This window comes from Rhinolophus sinicus, chromosome 13 (assembly GCF_057876585.1).
Source record: "Rhinolophus sinicus isolate RSI-liver-muscle chromosome 13, RSI-T2T, whole genome shotgun sequence".
NCBI classification, from domain to species: domain Eukaryota; kingdom Metazoa; phylum Chordata; class Mammalia; order Chiroptera; family Rhinolophidae; genus Rhinolophus; species Rhinolophus sinicus.
The window spans coordinates 62,834,211-62,856,860 of record NC_142513.1 but is presented as its reverse complement, the minus strand read 5'-3'; the positions used below and the strand labels follow the sequence as shown (position 1 = coordinate 62,856,860).

Sequence of the window (22,650 nt, the reverse complement as noted above, 5' to 3'; positions counted from 1 at the left end):
TGTGACATGTTTTCCATAATTTGTGGTGATACCGGTTTTTTAAATGCCCCCTAAGCACAGTGCAAGAAGGCTGTGATGTGCCCTACAGAGAAAACACGTGTCAGAGAAGCTTCAGTTAGGCTGCAGAATGCTTTTGCCCGTGGGGTCCATATTCATGAATTACCAATGTACCGTGTTTTCCCGAAAATAAGACCGGGTCTTCTATTAATTTTTGCTCCAAAGATGCATTATGGCTTATGTTCAGGGGATGTCATTCTGAAAAACCATGCTAGGGCTTATTTTCCAGTTAGGTCTTATTTTCGGGGAAACACTGTATATTAAATAAGATGCCTTTCAACAGAAACACAAGGTTCTGTATTGATCGGTTGGTGACAAGTTTTGTGACCTGAGGCTCAAAGGAACCTCACCCTGTATTTCCCCGGGAGCAATGGTTTTCAGCATTGGCTAATTCAGTGCTCATGGTGACTTTATAGAACACAGCCACCACAAATAACCAGAATCAACAGTACAAACTAGAGTAAGAGAAAAATGCAGCAGATTCCAAAAGCACTGGCAAAGGGGCTTGGGAATCCCTTAGTGGGACATCCTGTGCATCTGGGGGTACAAAAAACAGCAAGGCCTTACTTCTCCTCGGAGCACCTGAGGGAGCACCAGCTATGGTTCAGGGCACGGCTAGCATCCCTGCCAGTGTCACCTGGGCAGTTAAAGAAATGCCAATGCCAGGCAGGGTCCCTGCTACCCCTCCTCGACCGGCCGATTTAATTGGCAGCAGTCTGGGGGAGAGATTAAAAGCTCTCAGGGAGGTTATCAAACAGCAAAGCATGTCTCAAACTGCAGTGCGTATCAGAAATGCATGCAGAGCTTGTTAAAACAGGTGACTGGATTCTACTCCGAGATCTGTATGCAGGAGATCTGGAAGGGACGCCAGAAAATGCACTGCTAGCAAATCCCCATGTGATGCTGCAGGTCTGGGCTTGGCCACCAGGACCCTAAGCGAACCCAGCGGGGCACAGCTCGGCAGTGGAGCACCCTTCAGCCGGGACTGAACTACTTGCATTTCTGCTTCCACTTCTCTGGCCTTCATCTCTCAGGCACAGCACTTTCGTGTGACTTGGCCACGTGCTGCGTGCCTGTCCTACCTGCAGGGTCCACACCATTCTGGCTTGGCTCGGCCCACAGGTTCCTTCTCGAACCAGCCCCTGGAGACAGAGATGGGTCACCTGGCCAGCCTGAGGGATGTGCCCACCTGGAGCAGAGGGGTGGAAAGCCAGAGTGTAAAAACCGTAGCTAAGAGGAAAAACAAACTCGGTAAGGGTTATCTCTTGGGGGTAGAGGAGAAAAGAGATGAGATCTGAAAGGGACACACAGGGGCTTCAAAAGTACCGATCAATTTGTTTCTGAGACATGGCTCTCACTTTCGTTGTGCCTCTCAGGTTGTAATGGTTATTTATATGTACACGTATGTACACATGCGCACACACGCCTTTAAGTCCAGTAGGACTGTCCATCAATATCTGGCTACACCCAGGGGAGGAATGGGCCACTGGCTTCACTGGATGGGCCTCACCCGACATTGCCGCAGAGGCCCAGGGCTACGGTTCCCCAAGATGGCAGGGGAGCGACAGCAAAGGAAACTTTCAGGGCTCGATTCCCATCTTTCTCCTTTTATGATGCTCATATTTTTGTCACTTTGAATCTTATGTAAAAGCAACTGCAAGGGCAGCCACAGTATACTCCGGCACAAAAGAAGATCACAGACCTATTAGTCCTGGTGATTTAACAATTACTACAGAGAACATTTCCCTTCACCATTTCCATTTTTTCCAAGTTTTATTCCCAAAAGGGGGTAAAGGGACTAAGATGTCCACAAAGCGGAATCATCATGACAATACTCAAGTGGACAGAAATATCGAGGACCCAGTTCAGTTGGGACCGTCCTATGTTCCCACCACACGAGCTAAAAAAAGTCAACGCTTTCTCAATGTGGATGAGGACCGCTTGCTTTTACACTGACATGGTGCCCCAAACGAGTTACAGAATCCCTGATTTTGTCTTCTATTTATCCTTTTCTTTTTGTTCTTTTTCTTTCTTCTCACGCTCAGCCTTAGCTTCTTCTTCCTCATGTTTTTTGATCAACTGTTCCACTTCCTTTTGTTTGAGAACTCTGATGACAGTCTTCCCACTCTCTCTGGTCAGTGTGGCGATTTCCACTAAGGGCAAACACACACATCTGTATCACAGGCAGGAACATTTGCAAACACACTTCAAGGCGATCAGTTTGACCTCTTCACATCATTTCAGCCTTCGCTCACCACTCTTCCACGATTTATGCTTAACATGAGTCATGCATAGTTTCATGGGAATAAAATGCCTTCAATCTCATAATGTTTTTATTAACATTTTACTTGACTTCCTTCTCCCTATCCATTCCAACTTTCTGAGCTGCTGTTTTGACACTTTCTTTGGAAAAAGCCAATCAGCCAATTGCTCGAGCTGGCCTGTTATCAGCTGTGCTGACCAGAAGGAACCATGATTTCCCTGTTGGAGCCTTTAAAGGCTCAGCCAGAATCTTTAACCAGTAATTACAATTATTTTCACGGATTTTTCAAATCTCTTTTCAAAGCAAAGGCATGAAAAGCAGCTTCCATGACTATGGACAGAAAACTGGACTGATATCAAAAAGGTGAAGGAATTTTTTGTGGAGAAAATTGAGTAGAAATTGAAATTAGGCATAAATGTAGCCAACCACGGCAATTTGCAAGTAAACGGCATTTTCTAAGAAGCAGGAGGAGCGAAGTTATCCTAAACTAAATCAACATGCTCACTTACAATTTTTAAAAAACATTGTTTAGAAATTGTTTTCAAAAACAATTTCTAAATAATGTTTTTCAAAAATTGTTTTATACTGTGATATAACTTAGGCTAGATGAAGCACCTGAAGTTGCTAACATGGGCTTAACATACAACATCAGCAGATTCAGAAGAACAGAGGTACCACAACACATGTAAACGTTACACCTCTGACAAAGTACACCCGACAAACTACACACACGCTCTACCATGTGCACACGAGCACAGATCCCACCGTCAACAAGTTGGTAAGACAGTTATTAATGAAAGCAGCTCGGCTGAGGTCGCCAACCCTGACATTCAGGACACTCGGGCTCAAACCCTGGAACCTGGAATGCAGTGTGGGCTGTGGCTCCACAACTTACCATGGTCCAGTCACCTACCCTATTAGGAAGCCGTACAAGGCCATCTAAGTCCTAAGGCTGTGGTTTCATGATCGGTGCTAACACGTTACAGGCCTAACACAGGAGCCGCTCCATCAATTCCCACGTGAAAGCGAACAAACTAGAAGAAGGACACAAATTACCTTTTTCAGCAGAGAGTTTGCTAACATCCATGGTCTTATTGAGGACTTTGACAGCTAAAGCAAGTGCTGACTTCAGAGTCATTTCTCCTTCTTTGTAGTCTTGTTTTAACATTGACACAGCTGCCTATGAAATGTGAAAAAAATCAACAGAGAGAACTCGCTTTAAATTTTTGCATATTTAAGGACTCTGGACTGGGCAGAATAATGCCTGGAGTATTACTGGAACGTAAACAATGCGAACAACTGTGATGGCAGGGAGGGTAGACGTGGGATGGGGGTGGGGGGAGGGTTCTGACACTGAAGAGTTTTCAACCTGGGGCCTCGGACCTCCAAGGATCCGTGACAGACTTTCAGAGGGTCTGCGACCAGGATGTGAAAAAAATTACCTTATTCTCACAACTTCAAATTGGAAACCAGCATTTCCTTTCATCATAAATGCAGGCAATAACCCCCAGGGGTATTTATTTGCAGCAGTTGTGACTTTGCCACCAATAGAAATCACAAACATTAAAGTTGTTGCAGCTATGTTAAAATATTGGTGACATTCAGTTATTTCAAAATTACGATAGTCATGACATGAGACGTTGTATTAGCTCTCAGAACAACACAAAATACTCACAGCGCTATTATTGCCAATGCATGTGGCTTTCCATCCCCCGTAATTTCCACTAGGGTCGCTCTGGTAGAGCTGAAAGCCGTAGTGCTTATCCCAGCCAATATACAGCAGTGAGACACCAAAGGGACGTTTCCCTTTAACAAAGAAAAATAGGCACATGCATCAACAATCTACATTTGGTATCGCGGCAGTTACACGTGCTCAGTGAAGGGAATTACTAAGCTTTCATAAAACTTAGCTTTCATAAACAGCTTTGTGTTCTGGTCACTGCAGATAAGCTCTACCAAAATGCTCTCTTCTGTTTCTAAGATTTGGATACAGCCAGGAGATGGAATAAAGACACTGAGGGCCAGTGCTGAATTCCATTATTATGTAAAAAGCAATGTGTTTACAGATTTGAAATGTTATTTTGGCCTTTCAAGTCTACACGGAGCCAGTTACTTCACGAAGCAGGGATGTACAAAAAGTGTTCACTTACTTATTTAATTTTCAATTTCTTTTTACCGTCTCAAAAACATCAATACCCATAAAATGTTTTCACTTTCTGGAATAAAATTTGCAAACAATCTAGTACCTCCAAACTGTGTATAAGCTTGCTTGATATCACACAGCGCGGTAACCAACTGCTCACAAGGGATTGGCTCCTGATACTGTAGTAAGTACCTGGGGGAGAGAGGCAGGCATATAAATAGTTCTCTCTAACACACACACTCTAAGCAAAATACCCTCTACAAAGAAACCTAGCCATGGGGACAACATAACAGTCACTTGTAATTTAAAAGTGGTGGAGCAAGGGCATGTCAACATCCTAACATTCTTATTGTAAATAACACTTTACAAGTTTGGTTTAAAAAAAAAAAAACAACACTGTAATTTTCAATGACTAGATTTTTAATGACTTTAATCTTTGCAAAAATGAGTTCTCCCTGGAAACATCATCAGCGGTGCTATTTAAGAGCATACCTCTGGGCAATGAGCCGCAGTTCATTAGTCAGCACGTTAGCATCAGAAGTTATGCCCGCCACACTGCAAGCCATGTCCCTGGAGGAAAAGAAATGTATTGGCACGTAAGCAGGGCAGATGTCTGCCAGGGGCCTTACAGTTTCCCAAAGCACCAAGACCTGTTAGAAATGTACCGTGCTTGCTTCAAAGCTGCTACACCCTTCACACAACAACTACACAAGTTCATCTTTGGAGGAGACTTTAAACCTGTCACTTCACATGCAAGATAAACAACTGCACCCTTTGTTCTTCGATGGATGCATTTATCATCACCACACTGTGATCAGGACGAGAGAATGGACACCAAGAAGTTAAAGGAAATCCGGAGAAGACTCAGCAACAAAGCAGGTTTTGGCAGACAGGAAGACAGACTGCCCCGTGCTCTTGAGTAGTAAGTACTCTCACCTTCTAAGACCTGGAGGGTTGGGGGTCCCAGGACTGGGGTCACACGAAGGGTGCATTTCCTTCCTTTGCCCCCGTGCCCTGGCTCCCCTACAGCCAACACCTGCTGTCACTGGGCCTTATCAAGCCTGCAAGCTGCTGAGTGGGTCCAGCAGTGACTCTGGAAGGATAAGACTTCCTGGGACAAGGGTATCGAAAGGCCCCATAACCAACCTTCACCTTGCCCACCACTGAAGGGAAAGTCTCCAATGGGCAAACCAGCTCTCTACTAGCTACGAAGTCCTGCACACCCAACTCTCAGAAACTAACAGGGCTCATCTAAACTGTTCCCAGACCTCCAGGAAGTAAGATTCAGCATAATTCAGTAAAACTCCCAAGAACCCATTCTGAGGACCTGCTACATGGCAGACACTGCACTGGTTAATTTCATTCATTCTATTTCATTAAACTGCCACGGCCACTCAAGTAGACTCTGAAGCGCAGAGAAGTTAACCATTGGTGCAAGGTCACAGTTTGTACCAGTGCAGCCTGGATTTAACCCAGATCTGCAACTTTGAAACCTATAATCTTATCACCACAAAATGCAGTTTCTCCACTAAGTGCTGGGCCCTGCACTTAAAAGAAACAACTCATGGTCCTAAGCCTCAAGGAGGTTCGAGCAAAATAAATTAAAAGCAAAAGTTTCGACCAGTAAAAACATAATAAACTATTCACTACAATTCTACTATATCACATGGAACAGCCCTCCCAAAATGTAAGATCCCACTTATGTGGCATAGCACATGCGACACTTTAAACTCTTCTCCCTAAGAGCTCACTTACTCATTGAGCTTATAAATTTTTTCAGAAAAAAAGACTTCATCCAGAAGCTTGTGGATGTTGCGTCTCTCTGCTGCAAGCAAAACACCATCGTTTGCTAAGATTCCCAAACAGGTGCCTGCATGTCCAATCGCCTCCATTGCATATTCAACTTGGTACAAGCGACCTGCAAAATACAAGCAGTGAGAAACCAAGCCTCTCCACTGGGCGCTTGCACCACTGGTCCAAGAAAATCAGCGGAGACCCTAGCAGGCTACAAACGGGAGACCCACTTTCACTCTTCCATGTTGCATGTAATCAACCTGGTGACCACAATTACTTCCAAGTACAAAAAGAATGAACAACTTAGCAACTATAAAAAACATTTCTAGATTCCCCTCTGAAAGTCAAACACTTTAATCTTTTTTTTTTTTTTTTTATTGGAGACTGATTATAAACAATGTCTATCTTACCTTCTGGAGAAAATATAGTGGTCCTAGAGTCATATCTTCGAGACTGCAAAGGAAAAACATACAATTGATTTCTATCCATTGAAAGTAACTTGTGCAAGCCCACAAATCACCTCATAAAACACATCCTAGTACACAAAGTTCAATGCGGGGGTACGAAACTGATAAGGAAGAAAACACCGTTCCATCTTTTTCCTTCCATTCCAATTTTCTCATGCAAGTCTGTGAGCTGAATATAAGCAATACACTTTATCAGGCAATAGCTTATTGACATGGGTATTAACTCACCATGTTTTCTGAACTTTAGAGGTCCTGTAAAAAGAAAACAGGATCCTTATTAAAATGACATTTACAACTTAAAAAGCATTTCCCGACTTAAGAAAAAATTGTTTTTCTCACTCCGTTCATTCCGCTAATGTTCAGAGCACCTGCAAAGCGCACCAGGTACTATGCTAGAGGTCGGTGGGAAGACCAACCCGTTAAGTACTCAGTCTGGTGAGCATGTGAGGGAGGCAGACACAGGCAATTACAAAGCCACGTGGAAATGGAGGCACGGGAGAGTGGAGTGGGAAGAGAAATGGGAGAAAAATCAAGAAACTATTCTTTGAGAAACCAACACAGAAAACAGCCCAAATTAGAGATTAGAGGCAGAAAGAAGGATGAGACCCCTTCTCCAGTGTAAGAAGAATGAATAGAGGTAAGGAGAAGAGAAGGGGATTCCAGGCCGCTTAGGAAGCTTAAGCAAAGGACACTGAGGCAGGAAAGCTAAATGGGCAAGGGACTGCTGAAGCTAAAGAATATGAAGACGCTAGCGAGCTAAGCGAGTACCCGGATCGCGTCGAGCAGAGAGTGACACGTTCAGTAGAGGGTTAGCGTTTCTCCGAGAACGATGGGGTCCTGAACTATGGAAGGGGGCGGGCGGCAATCTCTGCCATCATGACCGTTCCCGCAGCAGACAACGCGGGGACTCCGCGGGCGAAAAGCCAGACGTAGGCGAAAAGCCAGACCGTGGGCTCCAGAGCCCATTTCCCAAATACAGGTAATGTCAGGAATCAAACGTGATGGGCCCGCGTGACCAGATAAAAACCGTGTTTTCCCTCTTAATTAAGCAAAAGGGCGCCACTGGATGCTTGTGGGCTGGGGAGCCTCAGGGCCTGCCTGGCATTTTGGGACGATCCCTCCGGCTGGCACTGCCTGGAGGCGGTGACCCGTGACGAGGCCGCAACGGGCAGGTGAGAGGCCGCGGGTGGAGGCGGCCGCCGGGCTCTTTCTCAGCCCCGCGCCCGGCGCCCGGCTCGCCCGCTCCTCTGCAGCTCTCGCGTCCGTGCGCGGGGTCTCCCCAGGGAGGAGGCCCCGCTCCCAGCTCCTCGTGCCGGCTCCGCGCAGAGCCCGACGGCGGCCGGCAGGGCCCAGCGGGTCACCCAGGAGCGGCGCACAGTCATCGCGCGGCAGCGGCAGCGGCAGCGGCAGCGGCAGGCCGGGGCCCGCTCTGCCTCGGCGCCCACGACCCTCGCACGCGGGGACCGCGCCCAAGCTTCTGTGGTGCCAGGGGGAGCGCGGACTCACCGGAGGGAGACCCTGAAGTCGAGGTACACAGGGAGCGTTTCACGCCTCAGGAGGAAACCACCGCCGCCGCCCGGGGTCCGCTGCCAATATGGCCCCCGCGCGTGCGCAGAGCTATGGGGGCGGGGCCGAGAAGGCGGAAGTCCCCGGGAGGCGTGGCCCCGAGCGCGGATATGGGCGGGTAGCAGCGCTGGCGGGTTCTCAGCCCAAGGAGGGGGCGCCACAGGGTCCGGGGAGGGCAGGAAGACCCCGGCCAAGGACAGAATGGCGTCATAGCCAGCTCTCCTATCCTGCCTTCGCGCTGTTTTTCCTTTCCCTCTGCACTGCTGAGTCCGGCACCTGGGACAGCACCAGTGTGGACTCCGCTCAATTCCTTCCTGCTCCTGCCCTGTTCTCAGACTGGTCCCCGGTACAGCCGACTCCCACCGTCGGGAGAACTTTCACCTTGGGCTCCTCCGCCTTTCTCTCGTCAGGAAGGGTTCCCCTAGTTAAAGAACACGAACCATCACCACACACACAGCACTTACTTCTTTGCTGAAACTCACGTGTTTAATGTGTTCATGATCCATCCCTCCTTCCCACCCTTTTCCTCCTCGGCTGCAGTCCCTAGGTAAACTAGCTACTATGCATAGTTTAAAATTCTTTGGGCTACATAGTTGACTAGGTCTGGAACAGACCTAGAGCGATTATCTGATTCAAAATATCATTCTGTGTGTTTGTACACAAGGCAAGTGAGACCCACAGAAACACATGACTACATGACTCGTAGTTTTTCTTACAATAAAACAATCGTCATGAGATTAAAGACCTTAGTGGCTTCACATGCATTGATCTGTTCCATCAATTCATTTTTAACTGTGCAGGGAGACCCCTCATAGAATTAGATTTGGTCCTACTGAGTTAATTTTTAATGTGAAGTTTTATCCAGTCACATGGAGACCCCAGATTCGTAGGACCTGGCCGTGTCAAACCAAATTTCTTCTACAGCGCCCTGGCCCATGTCAAGCATTTGCTGTAGGTGCTTCCACCCGTTTTTTGCAGTAATCATAAGATATTCTTTGTTCTCTGGGTATAGCTGGCAAGAGTATGCAGCCATGACAAGTGACTGACAAAAACGACTGCACACAAGTAGAAACAACACACCCCTCTCTATAGGCGTCAGTGGGATTACACTTTCAAATCCTGCAAGGACATGACCACCTACTTGTATAGGGTTCTTGCTTTCAATCATCATGTACATGATGGTGATTGCCACTTCAAACACATAATAGCCATAGCTCATGTCATCGAAGTCTAAAATCCCAGACACGTGATAAACAGTATCTCCCAAGGCTGACTTGCTGGACTCTACCAAAATGTTATGGTCATTCAGATCTCCATGATTGATACCTGAAAGGAGAAAAATCAAGGCATGTAAAGAGAGTTATTTAATAACCCTGTTAATTCTCGTTCCATTTCTCTTTCTGAGGTATGGCCATTCAACCAATTTGATGAGCAGTCAGATAAAAGAGCCAAACCTTATTTTCCTTGAAATAAAATTCTTGCCTCTGAAAAGGTCAAAAGCAGTTCATTTTGGTGGTATGTTTGCTTTTGCTTCTCATCAATTCAAGGCCATAAGATGGAGACTATAGTTACTGCAAACGCCTGATTTTGACTATCAGAAGAGCAAAGGGAAAAGGAGACCTGATCAAACCAGAAACGTTAAAAATGTACATATATTCATATTACTATAAGAAGCAAAGTGTCCTAGAATGGACCAGATGTGTCTTTATTTTAGCCTAGAATTTGCAATGCAACAATTCTGGTGACAAAGTAATGTTGAATTCCCTGTCTTTTGATTATTGGAGTAGAGGGTGATATTTTAGGTCAGTACCACCCAAACTGGGGGTCTATGGTCAGCGCTGGCCCATAAACTGTTACTAAGTCCGTGTGAGATAAAAACAGAAACTGAGTGTTTAGAAAGCTTTATAGCAATTTGTCATCTAAGAGTGTGATCTCACAGAGTTCGGACCAGTTTGGGTGTGGTCAAACTCAGAAAGCAAGTCAGTGCTGTACAAGCTGTGAACTAAGCGTGAGGACCACACAGCAGGCTGCAGGCTGAGCAGGAGGAAACCCCAGAGTTGTGTTTTAGCATGGATAGTCTGAGAAACTCTGATCTGAACCACTGACTAAGGATTGGGTGGAGATGGGCTGTCCATGAGCCCGGAAGCAGTGTGTCATGGACTTACACTAACTGTGTAGTGTGTGATACTAACTTCTAAATATAATGCTGATTTTGTCTATGTGGCTTGGGGCTGTGTAAGCCCTACTGAAGAAACATCGCACAGTGGGTGGCATGCAGAAACAATGACCATTACTGTAAGCCATAGACTCTAAACTACACGTTTCAGAACTTGGGATGCGTCATACAAGTGATGCCGTGTCGTACTTTTACCAGCAATGTTTTGTCTTCCTTGAAGGTCAGTAGAGTAATGATACATCTTATACAATCAAATGGGGTTTTGGAATTGATGAAAATGTCACTTAGTGAATGCAATCTGTAGACGTGGGAACCTCTCATTTCATTGCTTCTATTCATATCCAATGGCCTATCAAGAAGTGATACAGCAATTTAATGCTTGGAATGACAAAAGCTGGTGAATTTGAGAATTAAAGGAAAAAAAGGAGTTCTGATAAAGATGGCAAAATGAATTCATTCTTTCTATTCTTTGAGTGGCTACCCTAGAAATTCTAATGTGCGACTTTAACTTACCAAGGTCTAATATTATTCAAAACAATACAAGGACTTTAAAATACTTTAATTGCATTTCTTTCCTAACTGATATGCTGTTGTTTTAGTAAATTTTAATTCTACATTTTCACACCTCAAAAGACATTATTATTTTTGTTTTATAGTCAAGTTTGTTTAGAATTACTCATATATTGGTTTCACATCTTCCAGCACTTCAAACATTCTATTTGGAGTCATTTTTCACCTGCCTGAAATACATCCTTTTAGCAGTTTCCTTTAATGCGGTTTTCTAATGGTGAACTCTCTGATTTTATTTGTCTGAAAATGTTTTTATTTTATCTTCATTCTTGAAGGATGTTTTCACACCCTGTAGGATTTTAGGTTTCAGGGTTTTAGAGTAAAAAGACAAGCAACAGAATGGGACAAATATTTGTAACACATATAACCAACAGAGCACTTGTATCCAGAAAATATTTTGAACTTGGAAAATAAACAAGAAAAAAATCCCAAGAGAAAACCCACCAAACACTTGAATAGGCACTGTACATAACAGTTTATCCAAATGGCCAACAAACAGGGCCATGCATATTAAAACTACAATGAGAGACCATTACACACACATTAGAGTGGCAAAAATTGTATAGTCTGCTAATACCAGGGGTACAGGGTAATGACACTTCCACTCTGCAGAAGCAGTATAAAGTCATTCACCACTTTGGGAAACCGGCCTTATCTAGCGAAGCTGAATATGGACACAGCCTCTGACCCAGCATCCTGCCCAGAACTCATGAGCATGCACACCGAGAGCTACAGGAACAGTTACAGCAGCGCTGTTCTTAACAGACCCAAACTGGAAACAATGCAATATCTTTTAGGAGGAGAAGAGCTAAAGTATATTTACGACGGAAATATTCTACTGTAGTGAAAGTTAATATACTATAGTCACGTGCAACAACTGGGAGAACCTTACAAAAGTACTATTAAGTGGGAGAAAATTGGAAGACAGGTGAATTATTCTGTAGGGAGACAAATGAGAGCAGCATACCTTTAGAATCGATAGAGGTTGGATGTGAGGTGTGAGAGAAAGAAGAAAGTCAAGACTCATGACTCCTGGGTTTTTGACCAGGTCAGTGAGGTGAGTGGTGAACACAATTTTAATGAATGAAGGTGACTGCGGGAGGGGAAGGCAGGTTTGAGGGGAAGACCAACTGTTTTCATGCCACCACCTTACACTGTGTGGACACAAAGGACTGCATCGTGGCTTCCCTCCCCAGTTCCTATGCTGAAGCCCTACCCCCCAATGTGTGGTATTTGGAGATAATCAGGTTTAGATGAGGTCATGAGGGTGGGGTCCTCATGATGGGATTAGCATCCTTTTGGGAGGAGGCCCTCGAGAGCCTCTCTCTCTCCACCAAGTGAGGACACAGAGAGAACGTAGAGGTAGCTAGCTATCTGTAAGCCAGTAGGAGGCCTCGCGACAGACCCCAGCCGTGACCAGGCTCTAGACTGTGAGAAATCAATGTCTATGGTATGTATTTTGTTATGGCCGCCCGAGCTGACTAAGACAGAAAGCAAAGGGCAAAAGGGACGCCTCAGTTCCTGGCCTTTTGACGAATATTTCCTGTGGGGTCAAGAGGCTGAAGGGTCCATGTACGTAAGGAGATACGCACTAGCGTGCTCACAGGACCTCCATTTACATAGCAAAAAAAGAGGGAACCAACTGAAAATTCCATTAACAATAGAACAGGCCCAAAAAATTACAATATGCTCAAATAAATTATGGTATGTACATGTTACAGAATACTATTCAGCAGTTAAAACTAATGAACTCAATGAACTAGAAATACATGTATTAAGTGGATCAATTTGAAACACATGACGTCGAATGAAAAACGCAGGTTGCAGAATAACATATAGTGTAATGCCATTTATCTAAAATTGAAAATATGCAGAATACTACTATATATAATTTATGAATACATACATATGTAGTAATGATGTTAAAACATATGTAAATCTAGTAGGGAGGTGGAATCATCAAGTTTAGAGAGGGCTTCAAATGTAGCAATTTTAAGAAAAATAAAAGTATTATTCTTTAAAAAGCAACAGGAGCAAATAGGGCAAAATCGTAAGATTTGAAAAAGCTAAGTTGTTCCTCTGCACTTTTCCTGATGCTCTGCAGTTCGACAATTTAAATATGAAGAGAAAGACTCATCTGCCCTGGGGATACTCACATTCCCGGAAGTGATGGAACTTGGTCATTACTTCATCCTTGAACAGCTGAATGACCTGTTCGACAATCTCGCGATTTCGACTCTGGCCCAGGGCATACAGGTATTTCTCCAGAAGGGGAACATTTTTCAGGTTCCAGATGAAGTTCTCCTGATGAAGACTACTTAACTTTGGATGATGGAATTTCTAAATCAAAAGGAAGAAACTCTTAGGCTCTTGCAGTCAGAGCAACCGGGACCGAGAGATGTGCCATGCTAGGAGACGGCACCCTCACAGTGCAGGTCTGGGGGGCCCCGGGGAGACCCCTGGACACCGACATGTCTGTTCACATTCACCTACATGGTAACGGCTTCAATCTGCACAAGCCCTCATGGCTGAGAGCGCGTGCCCAGGCCACTTGACCCTGTTCACTGTGTGAGGTCAGGTGTCCTTATCCACTGCAGACTAAAGGGACTGGAGGCAGCTCAGAGCTCTTCTCCCTCACACGGCTGCCCACCCGTTACCTGAGTCCATCTCGTCCCTCTGCTCACAGCGGCCTCCCTGTTGTTCAGGGAACGTCCAGGCACATCCCCACCTCCAGCTTTGGCATGTGCTGTGTCTTCCTCCTGGGATAGCTCATCACCTTCTGTGGGGGAGCTCCCTGGCCGCCCCGTCTGCATTCTGAACCCTCTGCCCCATACTCTGTAATCATCGTCTCCTTAACTTTCCTTCTTAAGCACCTAGCACGTCTGGCGGTCTAAGATGCACCCAAATCCACTTACTCGCCTCACTCTCTGTCCTCACTGGGACACTTTAGGAGGCACCACACACGAAAACAGAGTCTGACCCTATAACATAAGCATAAAAAAATAAAAAATTCTTATAAAAAAAATAACCCCAAATCTTACCTCCAGGGTCTTATCCAACTTGGCAGCTAGCCTCCCAATTTCATATAAGAGCTGGGGGCTGATGGGAATGTTGGCTATAGGTCTTCCTGGGAGATAAGTCATCAGCCTCACCAAGTAGCTTTTGATTTCGGAGCCACTATCTAGATGGATGGAAGGACATATCCCGTCAGGTAGTCTGGAAAAAAATGCCTTGAGGCGATTCTGCTTTTGTAATTATTATTGCGAAGAATAACAGAAATTACAGAACAAGAGAAAACAGAGCGCTAACCTAAAACCATCGGTAGGGTTCTGTGAGGCAGGCCTGAGTGGATCCAGCAAAGAGAACACACAAACCTACAATCAGCCATTTACATCCCAACAAAATCACAGCGCCAACTCTGCCAGCCTCGGCTGGCAACAGAAATTCCCTGCTCCGGTAAATGAACGCCTAAAACACTTTTTTCGTAAGTTTACAATTGAGGAAAGTGTGATACAAAGAAATGCCTGTTTCAGAACCACAGGCTTCTTTAGGAGCAAAGTAGGGAACAGTCTGTGTCTGCCACACAGGACAATAACCACTCGTCAGGAACTGCAAAGGGCCTCAGTTGTGTGGAGCAATGCAAATTAAGAAAGAACGGTGAACAAGCAGGACAGAAACAGTCAAAATTTCAAGCCTTAAAAAATTCCAAGGAACTGGTTTCAGGCTGCTGCTTGGAGCACTCTATCAGGTACATCTTAGCATTTTAGCATGTAGGGGTGAAGGGGGCCCGTCTCACAAATGAGGACTTGCAGCCTTAGGGATGTAAGTCGTGTGCTCAAGGTCACATATACAGTAATGACAGCTGGGACCTAAAATTCCTGATTTCTACTTCTGCATTTTTTTTTCAATTATACGACAGCACCGAAATATACAGCCAGTCTGATGAATAAAAATATGTAATTATTTTTTTGCTTTAAAAAAACAACAAAAAAATGTTCCTGATTCCACATGTCCTCTTATTTACCCATCCATCAGGTCCTTTCTAAGCACAAGCCTTACACCAGATCCTGGCTCTCCCCACTTCTGAATCTGAGCCCCCATCGCCCCTTTGGTGAGGCTGTGGCTTCTCTCAACGGCTGAAAAAAATAACTACGTCCCCGCGTGGGATAAACTTGTTCTTGGTATTTCTGCTTGTAGCCAAAATGCAGACATGTACCTGGATAGGCGATGGCCGGCGAGGGCTGGGCTCTTACCTACGGACACAAGCGAGGTTAGGTTGTCTGCTTTCGTGCGGCGCACAGAGGCTGTTGGAAACCCCGCCGCTCGCAGAAACAGGATGATGTGAGTCTGCACTTCAATCAGGTCTGGAGTTTTGCTTGACTCGGTGTTGCTCACTTTGAGGACGTACTCTGCTGTGCCATCTGTAGTGTCTTCGGCTCTTGAAATGCATACATGAAAGTTTTGGTCGTCATAGCTAGGAAGGGGCTGGATCTCGGAAACTTTTAACCCAAATACCGATTCCACTAGTGCACAGGCTTGTGCCTCACTGAAAGTGGGTTTGGTCAAGGCCTGGGACGGCTGCTCATCTACACTTGACATTGTGTCTAGGGTAAACAAACGAGAAAGGGGACATACAAGAAATACATTTATTTAAGTGATTTTCCTTAAGACAGACCAGTAATGTTAATTCTGTACTTCTTCTCATTGTTAATTTTCATTCATAAAGTTAAAAAAATCCAATCAGCATATGAGATAAAGAAGTAGATGTTTTGGCAGGGGAATAAAAATCCTTGTACCATAAATTATTTCTCAACTCACTTCATAAACTGAAGATATGTTTCCAGGGACAGAACACAGAGCAGGAAAGTACCTTAGTGTCACTTAGTCTAATTCCTGCCCTACACTCCGCACCCCAATAAACTTTATTTACAGGGGAAATTTAGGTCCCAAGAGGTTAAGTGCCTTACCCAAAATTACATACCAAGTTACAGCAAGGACCCACCTCTTCAGAATCCTAACCCATGATTATGTCCTTTTGACTATATTACCACTACTTTGGGTTAAAATATAAATTTAAATAAAGTGATCTTACTTTTCTCTCCACAAGTTTTGCTAAATTATAAGAATCATCATCGAGCTTATCACGCCTCCTTCAAATATTAAAGTGTGGGACTGGTGTGCAAAGCACCAGGTGAGTATTCTGGGAGACATGCAGGTGAGCTTAGAGGGCTCTGTAACATCTGGAGAGTTAACTCACAGTCACAGGTATCCTAAGCAACAAAGAACTTAAAAGCTGTTCAAAAAAACAAGTTAGAAGGCAGTAAGGAATAAACTGACAGAATGCCAAAGAAAACCCTGAATTGTAAAGAATCCTGCTAAACGGAATAAAGGCATAAACTAAAAATTAAGGTCAGTTACAAAAAACAAAGTTACATCTGAGTTTATGACCTACGAAATTAATAGTACCAAAACTATGATAGAAATTCAGAGGTGAGAGCACTTACTACACAGACTAAGGAAAGACGGATTTGAAATGAGTATGATTCGGATAGACAGGATAGAGGAGACTGTTTTTTCCCCCTTGGTAATGCCACCCGCTGCTACTTCAGGAACCAAATATTTAAAGTCCTTTCAATCTCACTTCCCTCTTTTCCCAAAATAGCTTTCTTCCCCCATCCTTCCTTCATACTAAATGGTAAATACTTAATAACATCTTTGGGGTGAGCTGCATTATAGGGTACAATTTTGATTGCTGTTCAAGGGATGCAGTGTTATGTAAAAAGAATCTCATGAACAGTTAACTCCTGTTGATAGGAATCAAAACAGCTGTTGCTTCCAGCAGGGAAGTTTCTGACATGAGGGAACTTTCTGGAAGGAAAATGTTCTACATCTTGACTAGGATTTAGTTACGTGGGTGTATGTTTGTCAAAATTTAGCTTAAAACTTATATAACCATAAGATCTATGAATCTCACTGAATGTAAAGTTTACCTAAAAAAAAAAAAAAAAGGCCCTGTGAGAAACTGGCTTGGACAAGGGGATGCGGTGGGGTCTTAGGACGTTGTCAGAGCTCCCCAAACCAGACCATATGCCTGTTAATGTCTAGTCACTTCAGACCTACGAAAGCCGAAGCCCACCTTACTCCAGTGAGGGGAAGGGGAGAATTTCAGGGAGGTACATACACTAGGGCTCTCCTATCTGACGCCCTCCCTGCTTAACCCTGATGACTCAAGTGATATTAAGAGCATAAATCTCAAATGCCACCCCCCTCCCTTCCCACCTTCCCTGATCCTCCTACCCAAAGTGATTTCTTCACCCCTAAATTTGCATAGCCCCTATGCCACTGGTCTGTTCCCACGGCCTGTAATAGTTACTGCATTCCTGCCAGTCACTTCTCATGTTTAATTTCTGACCTCAGTATTTGCTTTCAGAAGCAAATTAAGTCATTCAGATTTTGTTCACTAAAGATATTGTGACAAAGCCTGATAAGGTTTCAATACAATTTCTGTACCTGAAACTTCTGGGAACCAATATATCCTGTCACACTATATTTGGGCTTAAGACTACATGGAGTTTTAACATTCCTTCTGGAGATTTATAAACTGGTGTAAGGGCGGTATTCAGAATGTAATGTGAACTAAAGCTTTAAATCCAAGATGAAATCCTGGAGTAATTTTTCAACTCCCACAGTGGTAAAGAAAAAAAAAATTTAAATAATAAAATGGTAAGGCTGTCAGACTAATGCTGAATTTGGTATGAATTAGAAGTCCTTAAAGTTGGAAGGAAACTTAGAAGCAATTGTGAAAGCCAGTCTCCCTTCCAGTCCAGAAAATGTTCCTATAACATCCTTGAATGGGGCTTGTTAAACTTCTGCTTGAAGAGTCTGGTTTTCTCTATCAGTGTAAAGCAACGTTAGCAGCTCTAGGCATCAAAAGACAGCCTGGTATAATATAAACTGTGCTGGGTAACTGTATTTTACCACAATAAAAAAAACTGAAGGAAAAAAGTTGCTATATTTGGGAGAAATAAAACATATTTTGGTCCCAGCTCTGCTACCTAGCCTCTGAAACGTTAGACTATTCACATTTCCTCTTAAAGGGAGTTAGTTGGACTAGATCGTCCCTAAAAGTCCCTTCTGGCTCTAACAGTCTATGCTTCTCAAGTTCTTTTTGAGCATACATTTGCCTTTTTTCTTTGTATACAAGGACCTTAGTTATGGAACTAATGGCACTGATCAAGTCAGTTTCTGAAAGTAAATAAACACAAAGAGAGAAACGTGTGTGTTAGAGGTTAGAGGTGTCCGTCCCAACCAAACGTCTGTGTGCTGAGGGGGCGAGGGAGGGAACTGCAATCCGAGAGGAGCGACCTGCAGTCCTGCCCCATTGCCGCACTTCGCTCCTGAGGAGCCTTCGGGAAGCCGATGTTTACCAACTCAAGGCCTTTGTCCTACGAGGAGGGGGTGGACCGTAACCTCTGCACCCTGTGCAAGGTACACCCTTTCCCTGCCTCACTCCCCGAGTGTCATCAAGTCCAGTACATCCTCTTAGCACGTGCTCCGTCTACCCTTCCGCTCCTGCGATCCCCTGTGCGGTGTCCTTCCAAGGCCGGAGCGCGTGGGTCACACCGGCTCTCCGCACCCCGGCACCTGGCCCAGACGCTTACTAGGTATGGGGGAGCTGACGAAAGAAGGGTGCCCTCGCTCGAGGCTCCCGGCAGTTACCCTCAGAGGGGGTCCGCACACGACAACAACGCACTGCTGGGCGCTCTGAGGGGCTTCCTGCCGGGTGAGGGGAGCGCGGTGCGCGAGGGGCTGCCCACGGGCGGCTGACCCGAGAGGCAGGAAAATGAGGCAGGCGCCACACCGGGTCGGTTCACAGCGCCGGGATGCCTGTGAGGGGCAGGGGCGCCTCGGACACCTGGCCCCGGGCCGGGCGCCGCACCGCCCCCCGCACGGTCTCCACGCTCCAGGTGGGAGGGTCTCGGGCAGCCCTCCGGGTCACGGGGGGTGAGGGACGAGGGACCGGCCGTCATGCACCAGCGAGTCTGAGGGGAGCCGTGGGCACCGACTACCCGCCCGGGCTCGCAGCGGGCCTCCCTGCTGTCGAGGCGGCCCCGGGGACCCGGGCTCGCTTCTGCTTCCCCTTCCGGCTCACCCTCGACGCCCCGCGCGGTCTTGAGGTAGCGCCTGCTCTCCCGCACCCGGGCTCAGGTCCCGCGCTCGCGCCGGCAGGTCTCGCGCCCAGTGGTCTCGTCCCACTGAGGATACTCGGCCCGCCCTTCCTCCGAGCCCGCGAGCCCTGACTTCTGATTGGCTCAGCCAGACTCCCCGCCGCCAATCAGCGTAGACTACAGAGGCTGAGAACGGGAATTCAGAGATCGGGCTTCTGATTGGCTCTCTGCAAGCCGGCCCCGCCGTCTCTCGGTGTTCACTCCTGTCAGAATCCAGCTGTTTTTCCACAGAACTGGGCTCGTTTCTGATTGGCTCTTCGAGATTCCGCCCCGCCCCTTGGTGAGCCCCGGTCTAGCAGGCTTCCGGCTCTTGAGTGGCACCTCTCGGTCCGTCCAGTCTACGTGGGCGGCTTGGTGGACCGTTTCTCAGGATTTCAGGCGTCTGGGTACAATTCGCATCCTTTTTTCTTTCCTGGTTCTCCTCCCACGCCTGCTGTCAGCACGCGTCCACGAGGCCCAGCTCCAGGAACTGCCGAGTTCTGATTGGCACTCTTGGGCGGGGAGAGTCGGGCTGGCTGCGTTCTGCACGAGACCGAGCTCGCCGAGTGCTGGACGGTAGAACGTGAAATGGTCTTTCTTACCGAATAGGTCCGCAAGCTCCTAGTGCTGATGGGGAAGTGAAGCCCAGGGGGCAGAGCCTCCACCGGACCTGCTCACCCAGCCTCTGGTTGACGCTCTCGCCACAGCACCGTTTTCTAGTCCCTTCCCAAGCCACTGAATTTGCTATATTAGGTGTTAAGGGAGAGGGGAAGTATAGGTCTGGTGTAATGAGTGGTTCATTTACACTGAGCAATAGAACTGCTAGTGGGCCAGGCCCTTATTTAGTTGGTGCAATGGATGGATTCTCTCCCTGAGGGAGAAGTTCAGAACCACACGGTTTTCAGCGGCCGGGCTAGGTGGGTCACCCTCGTTGCCACGGGCACTGGGCAGACACACAGCTTGAGGCACGTCTGCAGCCAACAGGATTTCTCTCTACTGGGACAGTTCTAGACACCTTCCACTCACGTCTGCAACACGGTCTCCACGGTTTTTGTCGATGCACATTACCCACCATTCCCACCCGCATGATTTTTCCCAGTCAGGACATAGCACACTCCGGTTATCTACAGTCACCTTGTGTTGGCTGTTTCCCATACCTCTGCTGAGGGACGGCCTCTTTCCGCCCTTTAGATTTGGTTCTTATCTAACCTCCAAGTAGCAGGCTGCCTTTTCCAGCCCCAGGGCAACATTCTTAACATGTCTCATTCCTTCAGGTTGTTAAAGACCAACTTTGATTTGGATTTTCTGTAAGGAATCTGACTCCTGTGGCCCCATTAGGACCCTCTGCGAGCCGTTTCCTCAGGCAGCACCTCGATCCTCTCCACCCTCACTATCCCTCCGATTGTGTTTTTATCCCCCTACTCTTCTTGGGATGAGGGAATGAGAATGAAGATTGAATTTGGAAATTCTGGTGATAATTGAGGAGACAGGGCTCCTCGATCTACAAATTACTGCCTCCGTTCACATGCCTTGAAATTTCCACTTAACTGCATTTTCTTTAGAAAGGACGCTTTTTGAAACTTGCCCTTTTCACGTTAAAGAAGCATTTCCTGTCTTTAAGAATATCCTCACATATACATCTTTTGTGCATTTTTAATTGTCTTTAAGATACAGTGCTCAGTCATGTCCTAGATGGAAGAGTGAACATCTCCAAGGTTCTTAATACTTGCTGCTAAATCATGTTTTTCCTCAACAATGCTAGCATAGGATGTCATGATGAGAAAGCTCCATCAGTTTGACGGACAAGGAATGTTGACACATTAACAATTTTTTTCTTCCTCACTTGGCCACTGGGACATTTAAGTAGTGGCTCTCAGAGTTCAGTCATCAAAAACTGGAGTGAAACAAAATGAACAATTTGCAGAGTGCGATTATAGACATGATTTTGTATTATAAAACATCCTATAAAACAATAGCCCAGTGGTTTTATACTTCCTTTAGCTATATATTGCGGATTGTTTAAAATGTTACAAGTTCAATGCCAACATCCTATGGACACAAAATTTACAGACAACACCACTGTCACTGTATGGGCGAATTTGTGGGGATTATACATACATTTGCTTTTGCAATAGATGTCCCATTTTTGAAATATACTCAACACAAACTTTATACTCTGATATTTCGGAAAACCTACCAGCCACACAACTCGCATCAAGCAAAAACAAATATGCTGAAACTAAACCAACTTATAATTAAAAAGCAAAACTGGCATCAAGTGAACAAAAGCCGATGAAATGCAGCACCGATGATGCACTGTTTCCACGAAAATTGGATATTCAAACTGTCAGCATGTGGCTATTGGCATTAGCCTTTGTGATGCTGACAAACGTCTTAGAATCCTTAGAAAAGTTAATAATGTATCAATTTTGGTTTATGAATAAATTTTAATAGAATTTCATCACTGATTTAGGTTGCTATTAAGAGTGGAGGAAAGGGCAGACATTTTTAGACCAGTGGGCGGCTGACTGTATTTACAAAACATCACTTCACAGTGGAGGCCTGGGGTCCTGGCTCCTAGCTCCAGGTGACGCTTCATGAGGACACCAATGAAAAGCCAATGGAAGGAGGGAGGTGGCATCATCAGCTGGTCGTAAAGCATTCAGGCTCTTGAAAATAGCACCTCCACTCTGCATCACCAAAGAAAGGCCATTTTTTCCTGAATACACAACTTACAGCATGAGACCACCAATTCATATAGTTTCACAGAAGTTACTGCCATAATAAAAGGTCTACTGCATGGAGCTTATGTGCAGTGTGACTTGTGGAGGGTCCGATTTATTCATTAAATATGCACTTAATGCTTAGTTGTACCAAAGTGCCTTAAGAGGCAAAGACAAACTAGGGAGCAGCAGAATCAGTAGGTGTTAGCTAGCAGCAGGCAGACTTCAGTTTGAAAGAAAGTCTAGCTTACCACTCAACTTCAGTCAACGGGATGGGTGGCCCAGCACAGCAGTCCCCATCTCTTGAACAGTCAAGAAGTGTTCGCCCAGTTTCATGCTGTTTGTACAAGGGACCCATCAGCTTTGGGTAAAAGGTTAGTGACTCCATGAATATAAGACCTGCTGGGATGACCCCTGAATTGTGTTCCACTTTACTTGTTCCCTCAAGGCTGTCTTTCAGACTTATACCTTGGTTTTCATTCTCACTGGCCGTACAACAGAAAGGACTAGCTGACTGCAGTGATGAGAATGACCATGGTCCACATTTTGACGGTCATATTGGGAATAACTCATGTCCAGACATTTAGATAACATGTTGGAAATCTCTGGATGTCATCCTCTCTCTTTTTAAGTTACAGTATTTTATTTTCAATTACTACAAATTACTTTCTAATAAGTCAAATG

General features: G+C 45.6%; 2 protein-coding genes across 3 annotated transcripts; both read right to left on the bottom strand.

The window, feature by feature from the left end:
- Positions 1 to 1,811: 1,811 nt before the first annotated feature.
- PSMA4 (proteasome 20S subunit alpha 4) lies at positions 1,812 to 8,367 on the bottom strand. Its single transcript, XM_019751241.3, has 9 exons — positions 8,231 to 8,367; positions 6,953 to 6,976; positions 6,668 to 6,710; positions 6,219 to 6,381; positions 4,956 to 5,033; positions 4,567 to 4,655; positions 3,996 to 4,126; positions 3,377 to 3,500; positions 1,812 to 2,210 (listed from the first exon to the last, which is right to left on the bottom strand). Exons 2-9 carry the CDS (start codon positions 6,953 to 6,955, stop codon positions 2,056 to 2,058), a joined length of 786 nt encoding a protein of 261 aa, XP_019606800.1. The 5' UTR covers positions 6,956 to 6,976; positions 8,231 to 8,367; the 3' UTR covers positions 1,812 to 2,055.
- Positions 8,368 to 8,568: 201 nt separating this feature from the next.
- HYKK (hydroxylysine kinase) lies at positions 8,569 to 19,327 on the bottom strand. Of its 2 annotated transcripts, XM_019751239.3 has the most exons (6): positions 19,189 to 19,327; positions 15,290 to 15,640; positions 14,078 to 14,217; positions 13,193 to 13,376; positions 9,432 to 9,616; positions 8,569 to 8,711 (listed from the first exon to the last, which is right to left on the bottom strand). In XM_019751239.3, the coding sequence occupies exons 2-6, from the start codon at positions 15,633 to 15,635 to the stop codon at positions 8,697 to 8,699; spliced, it is 870 nt and encodes a 289-aa protein (XP_019606798.3). In that variant the 5' UTR covers positions 15,636 to 15,640; positions 19,189 to 19,327; the 3' UTR covers positions 8,569 to 8,696. The 2 variants fall into 2 exon arrangements, with proteins under 2 accessions (XP_019606798.3, XP_019606797.3); XM_019751238.3 differs by lacking the exon at positions 8,569 to 8,711 and having other exon boundaries at positions 8,755 to 9,616.
- Between the last annotated feature and the right edge of the window lie 3,323 nt (positions 19,328 to 22,650).